Here is a 22,902-nt window from a genome sequence, read left to right as displayed (position 1 = left end):
TGGGAGAGTCCAGAGCAGGTGTGAGCCACGGGGGGGGGGGGGGGGGGGGGACAGGGGGGCGGAGGGGAGGACAGACGCACAGGGTAAAAGGTCTGAAGGGTAAAAGGGTAGACGAAAAGATCAAGTATTCAAAATGGATTCATTATATAGGGCAGGGCAGCTGGGGGAAGAGGTAGGGGGTAGGTGGTGTTCCAGCCACGAGGGCCCTGTAACAGGTAGGTACTGAGGGATGCATGGAGACCTGGATACCACTGTCTGCTCTGCCATGTTTATAGGCACCTCAGCGATTCCTCTCAGGTTTGAGACCCAACAGTTCTTGGCCACAATCAGAAGGGCAGGCACATTTGTGTGAGTTCTGAAAAGCGCTGGCTGCCACCCTCATTAACTGTTCTGGAACTCAATTTGTAGTCCAGACTGGCCTCAAAGTCACAGAGATCTGTCTACCTTAGCCTCCCCAGTTCTGGGATTAAAGGCGTGTGCCACCACTACCTAGCTTTCTTTTCTTTTCTTTTTTTTAATTAATTAATGTTTTATTTTGTGTGCATTCGTGTTCCGTCTAATGCATGTCTGTGTGAGGTTGTCAGACCCTCTGGTTGCAGGCAGTTGTTAGCAGTCACATGGGTGCGGCTGACCGGATCCTCTGGAAGAGCAGCCAGTACCTTTACATGAAGAGTGGAATTCAGCTTAACGTAGGGCTTGGGGGTGGCAGCATTTGATGCTGACAGGAATATGATTTGGCTACTGGAAATACAATAAATTTGGGATTATAATTCCCACCTCCAGTCAAGAATTTAACGTAGTTTGGCTAGGGGGGTGGTGCCTGTTGAGCTTCAAACCCTCGGATAAATGGCTGAGGTACCAATTTAACATATCAAAACAGACCTGGCCTCCAGGTTCTCCCAGCATCCCTCAGTCCCGACCTGTTACAGGATAAGGAGGACAGATCCTGCCCTTTACACACACACACACACACACACACACACACACACACACACACACACCACCCCCGCCCCCGCTTCCCAGTTCTCCAGCCCGGAGTCTGGGCTGCCCTTCCCCCAGCCATTTTTTGTTACCTGCCCATTTTGTTAACTTTTGCCCTCTTGGCTGATGAACCTGCCCCCCCCTTCTTCTCTTTTCTCCTCCTCCTCCTCTTCCTCCTCCTCTGCTTTCTCTCCTTCTCGTCTTCTTTCCCTTCCCCTTCTCACGTGGCCCAGGGTCACGTCCATTCTGCACTCTCCCAAACGTCTCTGCCTCTGGCCACGCTCTCTTTTATCTACAATAAACTTCCTCCTCCACCACACGTACCTAGGAACAGGCACGTCCTTCCTTTTTATTTTTTCATTCATCTGGCGCTGAACCTGGTGCTCAAGCCCTGGGACAAATGGCTGAGGTCCCTATTCACCAGTGCAGACTGTGAGAACCAATCAGGGAGGCTGAGGTACGATGCAGAGTTCAAGGCCAAGGAATTTGTGTGGAAGACCCTGACACTAAAACAAGCCAAAACACAACAAAAAACCCTTCACCTGGACTGGAGAGGCTGGGGGTAGCGTCCAGCTGGAGAGTGCTGGCTTGTTCTGCACATGGTTCCAGATTCAGGGCCAAGAAGAGAAGGAAGGAAGCCAGGACTCCTAGCGCTGGTGTACATACTCAATGATAATGTCTTAAGCTTTGAGTGGAGTGGCGCTCGGTAGTAAGATGCTATGTGCCTGAGTGTGTGTGTGTGTGTGTGTGTGTGTGTGTGTGTGTGTGTGTGTGCAGCAAAGGTCAGAAGGAGTTGGATCCTCTGGAACTGGAATGACAGGCTGATGGGAAGCACACTGTGGGTGGTGGGAACAGAACTCAGATCCTCTGGAAGAGCCGCAAAGGCCCTCAACCTTCGGAGGCCCTCAACCTCTGGCCCATCTCCCCAGGCCTGTAAGTACTTTCTTACCAGGCACAAGGCCCTGGATTTGATCCCTAGCACCAAGACAAGATGAAGCAAAGCTAAAAGTAGTACTAATATTCTCACTTTCCAAGTTATCCAAAGCATCCACATCAGGAAAGAATAGGTGGATTGCTGCCTGTCTTTGGAGGCTCGACCCACATATTTTCAGGAAGATTAAATAAATTTGTGTATGGTATTGCTGAGCTAAACCTCTCTCTCTCTCTCTCTCATCTTTGTTTTTTGACAGGAAAGTTGTCATTGTCTTGTTTTGTTTTGTTTTGAGACAGGCTCCCACTTGCAGCCTAGGCTGTCCTGGAACTCCCTACATAGCCTAAGCTGCTCTTAAACTTACAGCAATCCTTCTGCCTCAGTCTCCTGAGTACTAGGATTAAGAGGCACAGAGCATCACACCTGACCTTGGAAAACCTGATCAGCTCTATTTTCTGTGAGGGAGGAGGAAATGTCGTTTATTTATTTAATCACATGAGGAAAACAGGGACGTATGAATGCCAGCAACACGTACCAAGGGTTTTATGGGGTGTTGTGGACATAGTGAGCCAGCCTAACTAGGACACTCGTTAAAGAATGACAACTATAAGCCAGGCAGTGGTGGCGCACGCCCTTAAACCCAGAGCTAGGAAGACAGCGGCAGGCTCTGTGAGTTCGAGGCCAGCCTGGTCTACAAGAGCTAGTTCCAGGACAGGCTCTAAAGTTACAGAGAAACCCTGTCCCAAACACACACACACACGAATGACAACCATTGGTTTTGCTTAATTAGCTAGATAAAGGGGTATCATGGCGATGGAGGAGTCCCCACAAAAGTCACCCATTGGCACAGACAATAAAGGGAAATTTCTGCATGTGGTGGCACATACCTGTAACTCCAGCACTTGGGAAATGGAGACAGGAGACTCGAGAGTTCAAGGCTAGCCAGGGCTTCCTCGAGACCCTGTCCACCCACCACGAATAAATAGATAAATAACAACAGCAAAACAAAACAAAGATAGAAAGAGGGAAGGAGGGAGAGAAAGGAGAGGAGAGAGAACAGATGTGGAAGAGAGAGGGAAAGGAAAAGAAAATTCAGGAAGTGCCGGTGATGAGTACCAACTTAGTGCTTTCTGATCAGGAAAGTGATTCATTCAAGACTGAGGAGTAGGAACCTCAGCGAGGTGGAGATAAAAGATTACAGGGTTTGCTAGACATTACTGAAAGGTGGAGATTTGATAAATCTCAGGCAACGAATATGTTAAGGTTTTTTTTCAAGACAGGGATTCTTTGTGTACCCCTGGCTGTTCTGGAACTCGCTTTGTAGACCAGGCTGGCCTGGCCTCAAACTCACAGAAATCTGCCTGCCTCTGCCTCCAGAGTGCTGAGATTAAAGCTGTGCACCACCGCACCTGGCAGTTAAGATTATCTTTTAATGGCAGAGGTTGTTAATTATAGAACTGCCCAGAGACAAATGGTTTTCGGTATCAAATATCAAGGGGCTAGTTTCCAAACACACGAGTTCTGGGTAGACTGACTAAGGAATAGTGGTGGACGCCTGTAATCTTGAGGCAAAAGAAAGGCCACGAGTTCGAAGCCAGCTGGGCTACACACCCTGTTATGAAACAAACAAAACCCCACCACTACCTACAAACTTTCTAGACTACAGTCGACCCCGCCTTTCCAGTTTAAAAGAAAAACAAAACTAAGAAAACACCCGACAGCCCTTGAAAGTGCCTCGCGCGGCACTCTGGGACTTGTAGTCTTGGACAGACCTCCACCCCACCCCCCGAGTCCCATGATGCCGTGTGGCGGGTCATCGCGTCTGCGCGGTGCAGGCGGCGGGCAGCGCAGAGTGAGAGGCTCTTTTGTTCGGCTGAGGGGAGGGCCGCTGGTGGGGCCTGCGGTACGCCGCTTCAGCTCGGCGTTCGACTGCGGCGGTCCGGCTTTCTGCTCCTCTGGGCGCTACTCCCTCGGGCCGCCCGACGCCACGCGCTAAGAGCGCGGTACCGATTCCTCTCGGACTCTCGGGCGCTGCTACGAGGTGAAGAGGCGGGCTGGAGGCGGGGGGGGGGGGGGCGCGACGGCGGCGGGAGGCCGCGGGCGGGCGAGGGCCCGGAACGGAAGACTGGAGCGAGAGGAGTTGGGGGCGCGGCCGGGCCCAGCGCCGGACAAGTCCGCTTCCCGCGCAGAGCTCGCGGGTTGCGGGATTCTGGAGAGGGCGGGGCAGCGGATCCAGAGCCCGGGAGCCAAGTGGTTCCTGAAGAGCCGAGCCGTCGCTGGGTCAGCTCTTCACGAGCTGGACAGAATTGTTCGACTCCAGTGAGCGACTCTGGAGTTGGGCGGGAGAAGGAAAACTTTAGGACCTCGAGAAGGGGACAGGCTTGGCGCTTTGAGTGTGCATGGCACGGATCACTCTTCGTCCACTAAAGGTTTAGAAATGTAACCCGAGAAAGCGGACACGGTGGCAGCCGCGGGTAATCCCGGTAGCGCTCGGAGGAAAGAAAGGGAACCTGAGGGTATTGAGTCCAACTGACACTATCGGAGGAATTTCTCTTGCTAGGGTCACGAAGAAGTAACTTACAGGAAACTTGGACAAGGGGGCTTGGGCTGCTCAAGGTGCGCTAATGGAGAAGAGATCTGTTGAACAAATCTGGGAGCGAGGGGTCGGACATTTTCTTGACCTTGTGTAAAGGAGTTCTTGGGATAAGGAAAGTGGAGGTCCAGAGCATGATCGTGTAAAATAGGAAGAGAAAGGGGGTGCTTCGGGGGGGGGTGTAGCTTAGTTTGCAGAGTGTGTGCCTAGTGGGCTGCAGACCCCTGGATCCAATCTCCAGTACCACATAGCTGGCTGGGTGTGTGGTGGCATGTATACGTAATCTTAGCACAGAGGGTCAGAAGTTCAAGACCTTCCTTTAATTCCAGTAAAGGGGCCACTTTCTGCCTAGTAAGGGGTCTGTAGTGTGAGTTGGGAGGCTGTAAGAAAAAGGCAAGATTCATCAGATGGAAAGTGTTTGCTCTTGCCAATCTGAAAGACCTCAGTTTAACCCCTGGATCCCAGGTAAACGTGGAAAGAAAGAACCTATTCCAGAAAATTGTCCTCCGAGCTACACATGAGGATATGGCAGGAACCCACAAAAGCAGGCGTTGGCACACACAGTAATACTATTTTTACAAAAAAAAAAAAAAAGTATATGAGGGCTGGAGAGATGGCTCAGAGGTTAAAAGCACTGACTGCTCTTCCAGAGGACTTGGATTCAATTCCCAGCACCCACATGGCAGCTCACAACTGTCTCTAACTCCATGACACCCTCACACAGACATACATGCAGGCAAAATACCAGTGCAAATGAAATAAATTTTTAAAAAGTATATGAAATATGGAACTTACTTTTCCCAAGTTATCTGCCACTGAATTGTGTTCAAAATAATTCTTAAAAATGAGTTTTACTGCTGGGTGGTGGTGGCACAGGCCTTTAATCCCAGTACTTGGGAAGCAGGGGCAGTTAGAGCTCTGAGAGAAACCCTGTCTCAAAACACCAAGAAAAAAGAATGAGTTTTACTAGAACATAAGGTATCCTCTCCAGTTTGGGGTTAAGAATCATGTCAGCAGTTTGGAATAGTTTCAAGCGATCTAAGGTTTTGGGATAGATGTATGACTGCGATCAAGAAATTAGTGCCTGTGCCCCTCCTTTGATGCTTTCTAGCTAGATATGAAAAATGGTATATTGAAAAGACTCCAGTCGTGCAGGAGGTCCAGGCCTAGGGGAAACCCCATGTTGAAACCACTTGCTCCTTAGTAAAGATTTGTGACGATGGGAGATCTTCAGTCACTTCTGGTTTTCTGATTGGTCACTCTTTTATAAATAATATTAAAATTGGTAAATTTTTACCCTCCTAGGTATTTTTCTGAGCAGGTAAAATACTGTGTGCACATGGTGTATGGGATAATTTTGAGAAGTTCATTCTACCATGGGTTCAGGGGATCAAGCTCACCCATCAGACTTCCATGCGAAGCACTTCTACCTGCTAAACTACATCTGCAGCCCTCTGGACAATTCTTTCGGAGTAAAAGGCCCTTTTTGTTTTTCTCTGTGTAGCCCTGGCTGTCTTGGAACTCACCCTGTAGGCCAGGCTGGCCTCGAACTCAGAGGTCTGCTGCTTCTGCCCCTCAACTATTGGGGTTAAAGGTGTTTTTTATATTTATGTCTTTATTGTTTTATATTTTGAGACAGGTTCTGAGACTATCTCTGGATGTCCTAGAACTTGATACACACAACAGTCTGGTCTCAGATTCACAGAGTCCTCCCTGCCTCTGTCTCCTAAGTGCTGGAATTAAGTATACCAGCACACTCAGTGTTGTTTAGTTTTTTTAAAAGTGGGGTAGGGAGTGTGCCATGATATACTTGTGGAGATGAAAGAACAACTTTGGCCTCCTCTTGTACTGTTAGGCAAATTCTGGTGATTGAACTCTGGCTGTTAGGCTTTTAAGACAGAAACCTTTACCCACTGAACCAGTTTGATAGCCCCATTTTCTAAATTTTGGGAACTAGACCTAGCAGAAATTGGTATGTGTAGATTTTCTTTTCTATGTCCCAAATTGGCTTAAAACTCACTATGTAGCCCAGATTGGCCTTGAACTGAGATTATAGGTATGTACCACCATACCTAGTTTAGTTTTATTTTTATGTGTGTGTCTTTGCTTACTTTTTGCAATCTAAAGAATTGAATCCAGGGCCTTTTACATGTTAGACAAACAGGCACACTGAACTGCATCCAAGTTTGGCAAGCTTTCTACAGCTTCTAGACTAAATTTGGGGAACGTTGGGCTGGTTTTTGTTTTCTTTTTCTGGTGGTGAAAGTGTACTGAATTGAACTCCAAAACTCATGTGCTCTGTCATTGAGCTGTACTATAAAATCCTTAATGTCAGGCGATGTTGGCTTATGACTTTAATCTCTCAACACTTAGGAAGCAGAGGCAGGCAGATCTCTGAGTTCGAGGCCAGCCTGGTCTATAGAGCAAGTTCCAGGATAGCTACGGCTGAAGGAAGCTGCACAGGGAAAACTTCCCTCAAGTTTGAAGAAAGCCTGGTCTAAATAATGAGTCCATGCCAGCCTGGACTATAAAGTAATACTCTGTCTGAAAAAACAGGCTAGACTTTCTAGCTAACTTGGTGGAAAAAGGCATTTCCCACAAAGCCTGATTAATAACTTGTGTTTGATCCGAGGACCGACATATTAGAAGGAGGGACCTGCCTTCTGAAAGTTACCCTCTGTCCCTGTGCTCCCTGCTACAAACACTAAATACAGGTGTCGGAGGTAAAAAGATGAATCACATACTTGAGGCCAACCTAGGCTACAGAGTTGAGACCCTGGCACAAACAAGGGGAGGGGGGCATGTGAATTTGCTCTGGATTTAATCTGTTCCAACCAATTCTGCTCCCACAACCATGCTCAAAAAGCAGAAACAAACTACTACTCCTGTTTAGTGTGTACATGGTTCCTGTTTTTCATCCAGATTTGCATCTGGAAAACATTTGCTTCACAAACAGCCAAATAAAAAGCCAACTAAAAACAGTTTGGAAATGTGACTGGCACCAAAGCATACTGTACTACTGTGTGTGCCTTCATTTCTGTTTTGATTACTGGTGTGTAGTTGCCAGTTATTATAGCAAAGATACCTTGTCCTTGTTTTCAGTTCTGGTTTCTTGATTGTCACTCCTAAAAAGCTTACAGCTTTGTACTTTGATTTCCTGATTATTTGGTTTTGAAACATCTTTCTTTGTTAGGCATACAATGTTCATAATTTGCACAGGGCTCAGAATTCTGAGGGAAAATAGAAACAAAATGTTTTGGGGATCCCAAGGGAAGGAGAAATATTTGGTTAGGTTGGGTGAGCTTTATGGGAGAAATACCATTTAGGCTAGGTCTTGAAGAAACTAGGGTTCTGACTGAATGAAACAATACGGTGTGTTTATACGCCCCTTGTGAGTGCTGGAAGAGCAGAGCAGCCAGTGCGCTTAACTACTGAGCCACCTCTCCAGCCCTGAGATTTTGTTTGTTTGTTGAAATTTTGTAGCTCAGTGTGGGTGTGTGTACGCGGGGATACTGCAGAGGCCAGGAGAGGGGTCCCCTAGAGCTAGAGTTACACAGTTGTGATAGGAAGCAAACTCAGTCGATCCTCTGTAAGTGCAGCAAGAGCTCTTAATTGCTGAGCCATCTGCCCCACCCCAGTATGGTTGTTATGGAAAAAGAGTCTGTATTGCACTTGTTAAGTATTGCACTTGTTTAGAGAATAGCAGGGTGGAATCCCAGCACTAGGGAAGCAGAGGCCGGTGGATCTCTGAGTTCGAGGCCAGCCTAGTCTACAAGAGCTAGTTCCAGAACAGGCTCCAAAGCTACAGAGAAATCTGTCTCAAAAAACAAAACAACAACAACAACAAAGTTAAGAATCTGACGGGATGTGGTGTGGTAGCGGCCCACATTTAATCCTAGCATTTGGGAAGCAGAGGTGTGGAGGGGCGGTCTCTGAGTTTGAGGCCAGTCTAATCTACAAAGGGAGCTCCAGGACACCAAATGCTAGACGGAGAAACCCTGTTTCAAAAAACAAAAGAAGAGTTCAGGCATCTTTATGCATACCATTGAATGCTGAGAATGGAGATCTAAGGGGCTGGCAAATGTCATGCATGGCTCAGTTAGTAAAATGGTTCAGACTTGAGTACCTTTTACAGCAGGATGAGAGGTGGAGTGAAGAATTGTCCAGATGCTAGGCGGCCAGATAGCCTGGGTCATACAGTATAGCATGAAGAAACAAGAAATTTAGCCTCAGGAAAACAAAGATTGAAGGAGAGAGCTAACTCTAGCCAGGTTGTCCTCAAACTTCCACATGTGCACATCTGCACTCCCAGTTAAGAATGTGTGTTGTAATGGGTGCAGTGGGCCATGCCACCTTTAACCTCAGCACTGGGAAGGCAGGGGCAGGCAGGTCTCTTGAGATTCAGGCCAGCCAAGGCTACATAGAGAAACCTGTCACCAAAAAAAGTATATTGTTCTTACAGAGGACCCTCAGTTACTAGCATCCACTATAGGAGGATCACAGTTATCAGTAACTTTATTTCCTCCCTTGGCAGAGTTTCTCTGTGTATAGTCTTAGCCGTCCTGGAACTCAACTCTGTAGATCAGGCTGTCCTCAAACTCTTAAGAGACTCACCTGCCTCTGCCCCCCATTCTCCTAGTGCTGGGATTAAATGTATGTGTCACCACGCCCAGCAGTTTTATGGGTTTAAAAAAAAAAGTGTGTGTGTATGTGCGCGCGCCTTAATGCATGTGGTGGTTAGACTCTATCCATCTTATTTGAGGCAGGATCTCTTTTTCTGTTAGGCTTTGTACTCTAGGCTAACTGACCGGTGAGTTTCCTAGCAGTTCTGTCTCTAGGATTACAGATGCACCCTGCCACTTCTGGTTTTGTGTAGCTGTGTGTCTGCATGTGGATGTATGCAGGTGCCTGGGGAGGCCAGAGGTGTCAGATCCCCTGGAACTGGAGTTAGAGTTACAGAGCCCAACTCAAGTCATCTGGAAGATCTATCTCTAGGATCACAGATGGACCCTTCCACTTCTGTCTTTGTGTAGCTGTATGTCTGCATATAGGTATCCTAGAGGTTCTTAGGTAGCTCTACGCATTTCTGCCTCCCTTGCCCTGAAATTAGAAACACACACCCCTGTGCCTGTGTTAGAAGTGGCCTGGAGATCCAACTCAGATCTTCATGCTTGCATGATAAGTGCTTTATCAACTGAGATCCCTCCCCAGCCTTTGCCCATGCTTTTGTCAACTGGAACCTGTGTCTACAATGGCTTCACAGGTTTCTTGTGCCTTTCCTATTTCTTTGAATAGTTAATACAAACTTGAAGCCAAACAAAATGCTTAATTTTGTGTCTAATACACATACACACAAAATAAAACAGTAAATATAATACAGACACATATATTAAGAACTAGATGTAGTACACAGTCAATCCCAACTATTCTGATTCAGAGGCAGGAGGAGCTCAAGTTTAAAGCCATCTGGGCAGTTTAGCAAGAGTGTCTGAAAATAAGGGGCTGTGATGTGGTTCAGTGATAGAATGCTTAAAAACCTAGCACATTGCCGGGTGGTGGTGGCGCACGCCTTTAATCCCAGCACTCGGGAGGCAGAGGCAGGCGGATCTCTGTGAGTTCTAGGCCAGCCTGGTCTACAAGAGCTAGTGCCAGGACAGGCTTCAAAGCTACAGAGAAACCCTGTCTCGAAAAACTTAAAAAAAAAGAAAAAAAAAACCTAGCACATGCAAGGTCTTAGATTTAATCTCTACCTGAAAGAAAAACAGCAAGCATTATTCCTCATAAAACTTTTAAACTTGTGTTTGTGTGTGTATATACAGGCATGCACATGCTGGTGCATGGATGGCAGTCTGTCCGGAGTTGGTTCTCTTCCTGCCACCTTGTAGGATCTGAAGGTGGAACGCAGGTCAAGTCTGCCAGCCCTCTTCTGTATATATAAATAGTTGGCCCCAGGGAAGGTTCATGAGAAAAATTACAATGTTCTTTCTTTGACCCATGCTTTTAATTTTAATCACTCGGAAGGCACAGGCAGGCAGATCTCGGGGCCAGCCTGCTCTACAGAGCGAGTTCCAGGACAGCCAAGACAACACAGAAATCCTGGGGTGGGAGAGAGGGGCAGCAAGGTGGCTCAGTGAGTAAAAATGCTTGCTGTGCAAAAGTATTGATCTGAATTTCATCCTTCGAACTTTCACTGGGTCAAGCAGAGGTGGCACTCGCCTTTAATCCCAGCACTCCGGAGGCAAAGGCAGGAAAATATACAGAGAGTTCTGGGACAGCCAGGGCTATAGAGAGAAACTCTATATGAACAAACAACCTTGTTGGAAGGAGAAAGCCAGCTTCCTGAAAGTTGTCCTTTGACCATCATACTCAAACTGTGGTGTATATGCACCCACATATATCTGTCATACATCATGCACAATAATTTTTTAAAATTCTTTTATTATGTGTGTATGTGTGTGCTCTTATAGCTCAGGTTGCCTATAACTTGGAACCTTCCTGCCTTTCCTATTAAACCTCCTGCAATTATAGGCACTTTTGTGCATGGTTTTGTTTGTTTGTTTGTTTTCTCCATTGCTGGGAGTTACACCAAAGGACTCATGTACAAGCTAAACATTATACTACCGAGTCCAGTTTTCCAAAACATTCTTGGATAGCATAATGTCAAGTTCAGATTACCTCTGAGCTTTGGAAAAGTTGCCCTTTTTTTTCTTACATTAAGCTTCAGAGAGGTAGGGACCATTTCTTATTTTCTTGAGTCTCTAGAATTCAGCACAATATCTAGAATTTGAGTTTCTACATATATAGTAAAACTTGGTCCAAGGACCCTGGTAATAACAGTTTATCCCCAGATTGGGGTATTGTTTTTTTGCCATGTTCCTTTGGGGAGGTGAGGAGATTGAGACAAAATCCTCAATCTAGTCCACGTTGACCTTAAACTCCTTATTCCCCTGCCTCTGCCTCCCGTATTGTGGGATTATAGGCCTGTGCCTCCACACCTGGCCCATCTGCTTCATTCTTTATATCTCGTTCTGGATAATTGATCATCCATTTCTAAGATTTTAGCCAATTTTGTTTTACTGTGGTATGTTACAGCACCATCTACTGACACAAATTGGTAATTTTAAGGCTTTTGGGCACTTTTTTCATTAAAGGTATTCTGAACACTTTATAATATGGCACCCAAGAATGTTTTGGGAAATGGGATATCGCTCTGGTCTACAGAGCAAGTTCCAGGATAGCCAGGGAAAAAAAGAAGAAACAATGTCTCAGAAAAGAAAGAAAGGAAGGAAGAAAATAATTTAAAAAAAAACAACTAAAATATCAGAATTGAATATACTAAAGGTAAGAGATTTATAGAGAACTAATTTTATTTTGTTGTTGTTGTTTTGTTTGAGACAGGGTTTCTCTATGTAACAGTCCTTGCTATCTTGGAACTTGGTTTGTAGACTAAGTTGGCCTCTAACTCACTGAGATCTGCCTGCCTCTGCCTCACGAGTGCTGGGATTGAAGGAGTGCATCACAGCCTCCACCTGGCAGGAATTAAAAAAATTTATACTAGAAAAAATATAAACTGGGTAGTGGTGACACACACCTTTAATCCCAGCATCAGGAGGCAGAGGCAGGAGGATCTCAGTGGGTTAGAGGCCAACCTGGTCTACAGAGTTCCAGGACAGGCTCTATACAAAGAACGCCTGTTGGGAGGGGCTGAAAAAAGTGTGTGTATATAAAATGTGTGTGTGTGTCCCCATGAGTTTCCTGAGTTAGGGTAGTATATAGACAAGGATAACCTTGAACTCCTTGGTTCTTCTGGTAGGGTCACACGTACTAGTGCACCACCATGCCCAGTTTTTTGGGGTAAAATGCAGAAATTCATTCATGTGAGACAAGCTCTCCACCAGCTGACCTGTATCCCCAGCCACATTTGGGGATTTTCATCAAACAAAACCAACTTCAACGTCTCAACATGAAAGAACAAGCCATACATATATGTGTGGGTGTGTGTTGTGTTCATGTGTTGTTGTGTGTTTTTTTTTTAATTTATTATGTATACAATATTCTGTCTGTATGTAGGCCAGAAGAGGGCACCAGACCTCATTACAGATGGTTGTGAGCCACCATGTGGTTGCTGGGAATTGAACTCAGCATTGTCTGCTCTTAACCACTGAGCCATCTCTCCAGCCCAATGTGTTGTTGTTTTTAATTATTTCATCTGTATTGGTGTTTTGCCTGAGTGTGTGTGTGAGGGTGTCTGATCCTCTGGAACTGGAGTTACAGACAGTTGTGAGCTGCCATGTGGGTGCTGAGAATTGAACCCAGGTCCTCTAGACGAGCAGCCAGTACTCCTAACTGCCGATCCATCTCTCCAGCCCAAAGCGTGTTTTAGGAAAGAATAAAACTCAGGACCTACAAGGTAAAGCACTCGCCATGCAAGCCAGATGGTCTTGTTTTTTTATGTGGAACCCATGTGAAGGTGGAAGGAGAGAACCAATGGTACAAGTTGTCTTGCCTCGAGGAAGATCAACTATACGGTATCAGTGGTAGCTGCCTTCCTCTTGTCCCCCTGCTTGTTTTCTAAATTATTACAATACTCAGCTTAAATAAACAGCTATTCTGGTGCCTTTTCTAAGCAGGCCTGAGTCTTAGAAATAAATTATAACGTAAACTAGGTCAAAAAACAGTGATTTAGAGCTGCAGCTTAATGCCTAGCATTCTTGAAACCCACGATTTAATTCCTAGTACTGCCAAAGGGGAACAATGGAAGTTAGCTGGAGCACAGTTGACAGAGTGCTCTCTTGCCTTTCTTGTATAGTTCACAAAGCCTTGGGTTCAATCTTTTAGCACCATATAGGTGGATGTGGTGTATACCTGTAATCCCAGCGCTCAGGGAGGAAGAGACAGAGGATCATAAGTTCAAGGTCATGTTCTGCTATAACTCAAGTTCCAGGCCAACCTGGGTAAGGTGGCTTAGCCAAGTCCAAAAACCATATGGAGCTGACTCCCACAAATTGTTCCTTGACCTCATGACACCCATATACATACTAAGTGAGTAAATGCAGGAAAAGAATTTTTTAAGTTTAAGCTGTGAATTTATGGTGGCATTCAAGAAAAGCGAAGTGAAAAATAAAGGGACTTTTTTAGCTGGACATGGCAGCACACATCTTATAATTCCAGTACTTGAAAGGTAGAGACCAAATCAGGGGTTCAAAGCCAGCCTGGGCTATATGAGATCCTGTCCGTCTGTGCCCCACCCCCAAAGTTAGATAATTAAATATATATAGCTGATTCAACATAGTATTTTGTGGTAAAGGGATATTAGGTGTTAATATAAATTAGACTTAGTATAAAAGTTGTAAATGTATATAAGAATTTATAAATCCTTCCCACACATTGTAGTATATATCTGTAATTCTAACACTTAGGAAGCTGAGGACAGCTTGGGCTTCATATTAAGTCCTTGCCCAGAAAAGGCATTAATTTTGCTGTGAAATTAATAATTGTGGCTAACTTCTTAGCAAACCTCAAAACGTGGTTGTGAATTGGAGGTAGGTAGAGCATTCTAAGCAGTGTTCATCCCCTGTGGTTCCCCACTATCAGGATTTACCCAGTACCTGTGCCCTGACGGCCTTTATCTCCTTTGTCACTTCAGCAGTGTCACCTTACACCGGAAAGCTGGCGGGTGCTATGGGAAAAAAACAGAACAAGAAGAAAGTGGAGGAGGTACTAGAAGAAGAGGAAGAAGAATATGTAGTGGAAAAAGTTCTCGATCGACGAGTTGTCAAGGGCAAAGTGGAATATCTTCTAAAGTGGAAGGGTTTCTCAGAGTAAGTTTTATTGACACAAGTCAGTTCAGTTGCTATGAGGAGTCATGATATGCTTCTTACCTCATCTGTGGTGGGTATACCTTGGTTCAGTCCTGAACTCCACAGCTGATAGTCTACTGAGGAAGGATCTACATGCAGAGTACTATAATATATGACAGGCTTTTGTTTTGCTATATTTATGTATGTGCGCATGTGTGCCATGTAAGCCCTAGGATGAGAGTTAAATCATCTTGCCAGTCCACGACAGTGATTCTGAGGAGCAGATAGCCCACTTTTTCAAAAAAAGTAGTCTTTCCTTGAAAAAGGCAAATTTCTAAGCCTTTTGGTCTGTACCCTCCCCTACTAGGAAAGTTCTCAATTTTGAAGAGAAATGAGCTGTTCATTATCATTTAACTCTCTTTCAAGACTGGCTCTTAGTTAAAAATGTTGACGTAAGTGGAAGCATGACTTGTTATCTTGCTGATTTCAGTGAGGACAACACATGGGAGCCAGAAGAGAACCTGGATTGCCCTGACCTTATTGCTGAGTTTCTACAGTCACAGAAAACAGCTCATGAGACAGACAAATCAGAGGGAGGCAAGCGCAAAGCTGATTCTGATTCTGAAGATAAGGGGGAAGAAAGCAAACCAAAGAAGAAGAAAGAAGAGGTGAGACTTGGAATAGGAATCTTCTGCAGCCAGAGGCCAGATCATTCCAGCAGTTTGATCTTACCTCATCTCTCTCCTGTCCACCCCCTTTTTTTTTCTTGTAAATTTTTATTTACTTATTTTTTTTAATATTTTTATGGTTTATTTAACTTTATTTCATGTGCATTGGTGTGAAGTGTCAGATCTTAGAGTTACAGACAGTTGTGAGCTGCCATGTGGGTGCTGGGAATTGAACCCGGGTCCTCTGGAAGAGCAGTCAGTGCTCTTAACCACTGAGCCATCTCTCCAGCCCCCTATTTACTTATTTTAGATAAATAAATATCTTTTTTTCTTCTTGTATAGAAGCCTAGGCTGACCTATAATTCAATATGTAGCCTAGGCTGGCCTCAAACTTGTGGCAATTTTTCTTAGCCTTCTAAGTGTTGGGATTACAGTTATGGGCTACCATGCTTGAACTTCTCCCTTTGAATCTCAGCAGTCATGCATGTCCTCTCTGTCCTTCAGAAATAAGCTAATGTTTTAAAGGATTTGGGGGGCCAACCATAGACACACCTGTAATCCTAGCACAGGAAGATCAAAGACAAGGGCCTGGACTATAGGAGATTGGGTCTCAGTGAACACACAAAAGAACAACAACAAAAAGGATTTGGGACTTACTCTTGTAAAGTGATCTAATCTAATCTTTTTATCCATGGCACAAGAATGATGAGGCAGGGGGCTGGAGAGATAACTCAGCACTGACTGCTCTTCAGAAGTCCTGAGTTCCACTCCCAGCAACCACATGGTGGCTCACAACCATCTATAGTGGGATCTGATGCCCTCTTCTGGCATAAAGGCGTACATGCAGATAGAGCACTCATTCATAAAATAAGTAAAATCATCTTTTTAAAAAAGAATGGTAACATGTAGCAGTTACTGGAGACTCATGGCAGTAACTGAATTCATTTCCTGTCAATAGATCACTTTCAGTGTTTTGAGCACTAAAGATATAGATGTTTTATCTTTAGTATCTTAAGTAATTTACCTTTGAATAAACACAAATAATTATTCTGGATATAACTGTATGCTAATAAAATTGTTCTGCCCATCTGGTTTTTACAGTCAGAAAAGCCACGAGGCTTTGCCCGGGGTTTGGAGCCTGAGCGGATTATTGGAGCTACTGACTCCAGTGGAGAACTCATGTTCCTGATGAAATGGTGAGTCTACCAGTGGCTCTGTATGGTTGTTTTTTCCTTCTCCCCATCTGTTCTATGCCAGAGGAAAGAGCTGGACCTTCGAAATTCCAGTCGCCCAGGTGTGAAATCTTTAAGATGACATAGTCCTTCGATAGTGAACCTCGGCCTGACTACAAACCTGGACTCATGAGTTACAGGTAGGGGCCCTTAGGATTTACAGATTTTTTTTTTCCCTGTCTGTAGGTTGGAGAGACTATGGAGAGGAACCACATTTCAGTTCTGTGGAGTAAAACAGAAAATTCTGAAATGTGATTGAATCACCCTCCTTCTCTGCCACCTCCTTAGTAAAGACCAGGCTGACCCCATAAGCAGGATTCTGTTCTTGTTTGAGGGTTAGGAAAGAATTTATAGAATTTATTTTGAAGATTCTAAATTTTCAAAATCAGCCAGCAGGGGTCAGTAAAGCCTCTACTGTTTACTGTTACTGAGCGTAATGTAAGCCTGCTTCTCTGTTATAAATACTAGTGTGATAGTGCTGACTTGGTCTAAGGAGAAACAGTAGGTAGTTAGTTAGCACTAGCCAGTATCACCTGCTGAACATGCTTGTGTTTGCTGTTTTATGTGCTGCCAGCACAGTAGTGGGTTTCTGTGGTTAGCATGAACCACAGTTTAACTAGCAATGGGAAATCTTTCATCTGCAGTCTATTTCTGACCAGAACATTGTCAAGCAGCACATAACAGTACTTTCAAACAGTAGTGAAGAGGAGTTCAAGTTAGTAAAAGTTTACGTTTGTTTGATTTTTGCTTTTTGAGACAGTTTTACTCTAGCCTAGGCTTGCATTGAGCTTGAAATCCTCCTGCCCCTGACTGTGCTGAGATTACAGGGACATGCCACCTTGACGGACTAGGAGGAGTAAGTGTTAAGCCATCGCCAGTTAAAATAGGATTGTCAAGGCTTTGTCCTTTGATTGGCCTAGAACTTTCTCTGAACTGGTATCTATGGTGGCTCTTCCCTAGATAATGATTGACGAGGTTTTGTTAACTTCAGGTAAAGAAGACCTGGGTTATAATTAACTAACCACTTATTTTCTTCCAGTGTGTTCCTTCAGTATTACCGATTCTGACCCTTATTTAGCTTATTTCTTCTAACTTATAGAAGAAAAACTGAATAATATGATGTGTTAAGTAGTCTAGCTAAAATACACTTGCCCTGCAAGTGACCAATGTGAGTCACAGGAGTATCTCCATATTTTTTAGGGTGTGGTTCTACACATTTATAATCCCAGTACTCAGATAAAATGGAAGTATCAAAAGTTGGAGGCCAGCCTGACCTAGAGTAAGATGAAGTTGTAGCTTTGGAGCCTGTCCTAGAACTAGCTCTTATAGATTGGGCTGGCCTTGGACTCACAAGATCCTCCTGCCTCTGCCTCCCGAGTGCTGTGATTAAAGGCATGTGCCAGCAAGATCAAGTTTTAAAAGCATAAACACACACACCTAAGAGCCAGCTGTAATAACCCATATATTGCATAATAACCCATATATTGTAATATATATTGTAATAACCCATATATTGGGATTGAAGGCACGCGCCACCACTGCCAGGTGGGCATTGGTTATCTTAACCGCTGTATCTAAAGTTAAGATTTGGGTCTTGGGCTAGGGGTGTGGCTAACACATAAAAATCTGTGGCTTTGATCCCCAACCCTACAAAAACAGAAAACAAATCCAAACCTTTTGATAGGGACTTGACTTACTGGTAGAGGGCTTGCCGAGTATGTGCAAGGCCCATGTTTTAATTCCTAGCATCTACTCCCTCACCTCTAAAATACTGAATGTTGATTAAAAAACCCAAGGTTTTAAAAAGTTACACATGGCCAGGTGTGTTCATGCCTTTGATCCCAGCAGTCAGTGGTAGAGGTAAGTGGATCTCTTGAGTTTGAGGCCAGCCCGGTCTACATATCAAGTCGCAGAACTATATTCAGCAGTGGTTCTTAGTCTGTGGGTCACCTAAGACCATTGGAAAACATATTTGTATTAAAATTCATAACTGCAGTAAAATCATGTTACGAAGTAGCAACAAAAGTAACTTTATGCTTGAGGTCACAATAAGAGGAACTGTATTAAATGGTCACAGCGTTAGGAAGATGGAGAACCACTGACAGAGGGACCCTATTTCAAACAAACAACAGCAAAAAGTGATGTATGTTTACACCCATGGCTCGGGATATAGTTGTAGAGGGCTTTCTTACCATACATGTGACTCTAGCTTCCATCCCTAATACCACATCCATGCACTTTTATAATCTCTTCCGGATGACTCAAGTTCAGTTCCCAATGCCCGCATTGTAGCTCACTACCTTATCTAACTCCAGTTCCAGAGACTCCAGGGGTGTAGGTGTACATGTGGTGTATATAACATAAATTCAGACAAAACACTCGTACACATAAAATTATTATTTTTATTATAACCTGATTTTCTAGGAAAGTGGAGGTACCTGTCTATTTCTGGACATAGAAAATATTTTTACATAGTGAAAGGGCTTAAATTTATCCCAAAATTGTTCAGTTAAAAGAGAGTTATAGGTTAGATACCCCATAAGGATTTAAGTACATTTTCCACCATCTTCTTGGGTATTTTTTGGCTTTTTGAGACAGGGTTTCTCTGCGTAACAGCCCTACCTGCCCTGGAACTAGCTCTTGTAGACCAGGCTGGCCTCGAACCCACAGAGACCCACCTGTCTCTGCCTCCCAAGTGCTGGGGCACTACCACCTAGGCTTCTTGTATTTCTTGTGGAAGCTTAACCATATTGGCTTATTCTCTGGTTCCCTGTGACTCTGGAGTCTTGTTCTTGTTCCGGGATTCTGTCGGTATTTGGCCTGCCCCATGCTGCTGCCTCTGTCTGGGACAGACCCAGTGACCTGAGGATAAATGAATAGGAGTTTACTCCTAGTTACTATAATGTATGCCATTTTCAGATATTTTTATTTTTATTTTTTTTTTGGTTTTTCGAGACAGGGTTTCTCTGTGGTTTTGGAGCCTGTCCTGGAACTAGCTCTTGTAGACCAGGCTGGTCTCGAACTCACAGAGATCTGCCTGCCTCTGCCTCCAGAGTGCTGGGATTAAAGGCGTGCGCCACCACCGCCCGGCATCATTTTCAGATTTTTAAGCTATGAAAATTTGGAAAAATAATAATTACATCACAGTACCTTTGTTTTCTACCTTCTCATGTTGGAGCACTATTTTAAAATACATGGCGATAGTGTGCGGGTGGCATGTGGTGGTGTTAAACAGTATGTTATGAGTGAGCAGGATTTTGCCTGATCAGTATTAGTCCTCTTACAAAGAGAAAGCTGTGTGCACGGGCTGGGATATAGTTTTGCTTCCCATCCACCCTCTGAATTAAGCTTTCTTTGACCTTTTCCAAAGAACTAGTTGAATCAGGTGACTCATCTTTTGACAAAGTCCCCTACAGGGGATTTTTGTCAGGAGAAAGAAAAATCTTTGAGGGTATCGTGTGACAAAATCCACCCAGGAAATGCAGCTTGCGTCCTGTTTTCCTAGTTTGTTTCTGAAATTTAGACAAATTTTAAGGCCCTATTCCCTGGGTGATCCGAATTAGGAGACCACAGCAGCTGATCTCAAAGTTCCTTTGTGCTTTGTTCTGCAGGAAAAACTCTGATGAGGCTGACCTGGTCCCTGCCAAGGAAGCCAATGTCAAGTGCCCACAGGTTGTCATATCCTTCTATGAGGAAAGGCTCACGTGGCATTCCTACCCCTCAGAGGATGATGACAAAAAAGACGACAAGAATTAGCCCTCTTGAGTGCCAGCCCCTGTCACCTTCGACTGTGGGTTCCAAGTGGGGAGGGAAGGAGTTCTACTTGTCTTGACACCATAGAGGTGGCTTGAGAAGATGTCCTTTGAAGAGCCAGCATAGTTTCTGTGCCCTGCAGCAGCCCAAGTGCTTTAACTCGTTTCAAGCTGTATAGTTTGCACACCCATCCCAGTGGAGGGGAAGGGGTAAGTGTTTCAAGGCAACCCGTTCTGCGCTTTGCTAAGAAAGCGGAGGGCCTTCCATGAAGGACAAAACCTGCAGAACTGGGGTGTGGGAGAGCAAAGATACTGTCTATCTTCAAAGAGCATCTCCACAACCCACAGCCTTCTTCCCAATAGTGTTAACTGCATTTTTACAGCCTAGCATGTGTGTAGTTTTTGGCTATTACTGGTATATTCATTAGGGGTGGGAGGGTTGGGGCAGGGAGGAAGGGAGATGGGTGGAATCATTTTGGTTAAAATTTGGGACCTGATTGGGGAAATGGTGAAACAGTAGAAAGAACAGCTAACTAATCAATTGGTTCTATGTCAATATTTTGCCTTTTCAAAAAATTATATTGGCACCATTAATGAGGATTTGAGAGACTTAAAAAATCTGTGAATGCTGAAACCTACAGCCAAGGTGCTCCCTACCTGAGCTCATTGTGGCCCACAAAGGACAAAGCCAGTTCCCAAGTTACCAAAGCTGCCATTTGAAGATGGAAACTGACTGAGGAGGGACAGTTTTATTGGAGAGTATAAGCAGGCAGATCATTCTGCCTTAGAGGTGCTAATTCCTGAAATTGGAGAAAAAGACCTTTCTCCAATTACGAAGTTACAGTATCAGTTTGTCCATCCAAGCCACTGGCTCAAGTATTGCAGGAGGGCCTATGGGAGATGGGAGCAGAGGGCCTGCGCTCTTAGGGTGGAAACTCTTGGAGCCTCTGTTTTTTGGTGTGGTGTTTGTTTTTGGGTTGTTTTTTTTTTTTGTTTTGGTTTTTGTTTTGTTTGTTTTTTTTTTTTTGGTTTTTGTTTTTGGGTTTTTTTTTTTTTTCTTCAGATATGAACCCTGAAACTGCTTGTGGCAGGTTCAGTTACTGACAGCACAAATTCCATTGAGTCAATTAAGGGTTGAATGACTTTACAAGCCCTGGTCTCAGGAGATTAACTTTCATATTGGGGTAGTGGTTCATTTAAAAATACAAGATCTTCAGATTAACTGATGTCCAAGATCCTGTCTTGAATCATGAGATCCATCAATTTTTAGTATTGTCTAGACCTGCATTTAGGACTACATTGTAAAATCTTTTAAAGCATGTGTTAGATATATGTGAAAATTTTGTTTAAATGTAAACTTCATACCATACTGTCAGTTTTTGTCTTAATAAAACTATAGATTTATAATTCCTGATTTCTGTCTTTTTTTTTTTTTTATTTTAAAAAAGACCAGGTCTCCTTCCCCTGTGTTGCCCACTCTGGCTTGGAACTTTGAATCTACCTATGTCTACTTCCCAGTATTGGGATTACACAGGTGCATATATCATGGCATTTGGTTATCAGAAACCCCTCTTGGCGTCAGTTCAGCTTGTTGGAAGTAGCTACCATGGCTTCATGAATGACTGTAGATGGACACTGCAGGCTTGAAATCTGATGTCCTAATTTTTTTTAACCTGGAGCTAGCTCTTGTAGACCAGGCTGGCCTCGAACCCAACAGAGATCTGCCCGCCTCTGCCTCCCTTCCCAAGTGCTGGGATTAAAGGTGTGCGCCACCACCACCTGGCTGGTCTCAAGTTTTTGATGTAGTAAATGCTTGAATAATTGCTGTACATATTTTAAGAACTGGCATATTCTGTCTTTCATATTGCTGGGGAAATATGTACTGGTAACACTTCCCACTTGAAAATAGGCGTTATGTGAACTAGCTTAATCAGTTGGAAGGATGGCATTAGCAGAAATCAACTCCAAAAAGTTTTAGAAACTGACGCTTTTTGTTATTTTGTTTTTCCAGATAAGGTTTGTGTAACTGCCCTGGCTATCCTGAAACTAGTTCCGTAGACCAGGCTGTCCTCAAATTTACAGAGATTCACCTGCCTCTGCCTCCCAACTGCTTGTGATTAAAGGCTTGCGCCACCACCCCCAGCCAATCATCTGTCTTCTTAAAGACATTTTTTTTCTGCCAATAATTCTGGAGCCCAACTAGGAATAGATCTTTCTTGCTGTTTCTTATTGTATGATGCTTTGCCTGCATATCTGTCTGTGTACCACTTGTGTGTCCAGTGTCTGAAGACCAGAAGAGAGCATGTGATACAAACTGTTGTGACCCATCTAGTGTGAGTGCTGGGAATCAAACCAGGATCCTCTAGAAGCACAGCCAGTGTTCTTATCCACTGAATCATCTCTCCAGCCCTGTATATACATAGATGTTAAAGTCAGAGGGCAACTTCATACATATTGGTATGAATGTGTCAGATTCCCCTGGAACCAGAGTTACAGACAGTTGTAAACTCCCATATGGTTGCTGGGAATTGAACCCTGGTCCTCTGGAAGACCGGTCAGTGCTCTTAACCCCAGCCTCTTTGTTTATGTATTTTAAGACGGTTTTTACTCTAACCCAGGCTAGCCTGAAATTTATTGTTTAGCTCAGAATTACCTTAAACCCAGTGACCCTCTTTTCTTAGTTCCTCCAAATACTAGGGTTATAGGCATGTGTCACAAGAGCAGCTCTATTCTTGTCTGGGTTTGTTTGTTTTTTTTTTCAGGACACAGTTTCTGTGTAGTTTTGGAGCCTGTCCTGGAACTAGCTCTTGTAGACCACGCTGGTCTCAAACTCAGAGATCTGCCTGCTTCTGCCTTCCAAGTGCTGGGATTAAAGGTGTGTGCCACCACTGCCCAGCTTGGTTTTTTGTCGTTTGGTGTATAGCCATGGCTGGCCTGGAACTCCC

General features: G+C 44.3%; 1 protein-coding gene across 1 annotated transcript; it reads left to right on the top strand.

Moving 5' to 3' along the window:
• Window positions 1–3,729: 3,729 nt before the first annotated feature.
• Window positions 3,730–21,371, top strand: Cbx1 (chromobox 1). Its single transcript, XM_075990944.1, has 5 exons — window positions 3,730–3,953; window positions 14,152–14,326; window positions 14,796–14,973; window positions 16,075–16,169; window positions 19,817–21,371. The coding sequence occupies exons 2-5, from the start codon at window positions 14,187–14,189 to the stop codon at window positions 19,959–19,961; spliced, it is 558 nt and encodes a 185-aa protein (XP_075847059.1). The 5' UTR covers window positions 3,730–3,953; window positions 14,152–14,186; the 3' UTR covers window positions 19,962–21,371.
• The last annotated feature ends 1,531 nt before the right edge of the window (window positions 21,372–22,902 follow it).

Source organism: Microtus pennsylvanicus, chromosome 11 (genome assembly GCF_037038515.1).
Source record: "Microtus pennsylvanicus isolate mMicPen1 chromosome 11, mMicPen1.hap1, whole genome shotgun sequence".
Lineage (NCBI taxonomy): Eukaryota > Metazoa > Chordata > Mammalia > Rodentia > Cricetidae > Microtus > Microtus pennsylvanicus.
This window is presented reverse-complemented; position numbering and strand designations above follow the sequence as displayed.

Excerpts from the sequence above, each read along its gene's own strand:
- Cbx1 (XM_075990944.1), top strand. The coding sequence starts at position 14,187 with ATGGGAAAAAAACAGAACAAGAAGAAAGTGGAGGAGGTACTAGAAGAA. Across the intron at positions 14,327-14,795 it reads AAGTGGAAGGGTTTCTCAGA|TGAGGACAACACATGGGAGC; the intron begins GTAAGTTTTATT and ends TGCTGATTTCAG. Across the intron at positions 16,170-19,816 it reads CTCATGTTCCTGATGAAATG|GAAAAACTCTGATGAGGCTG; the intron begins GTGAGTCTACCA and ends TTTGTTCTGCAG.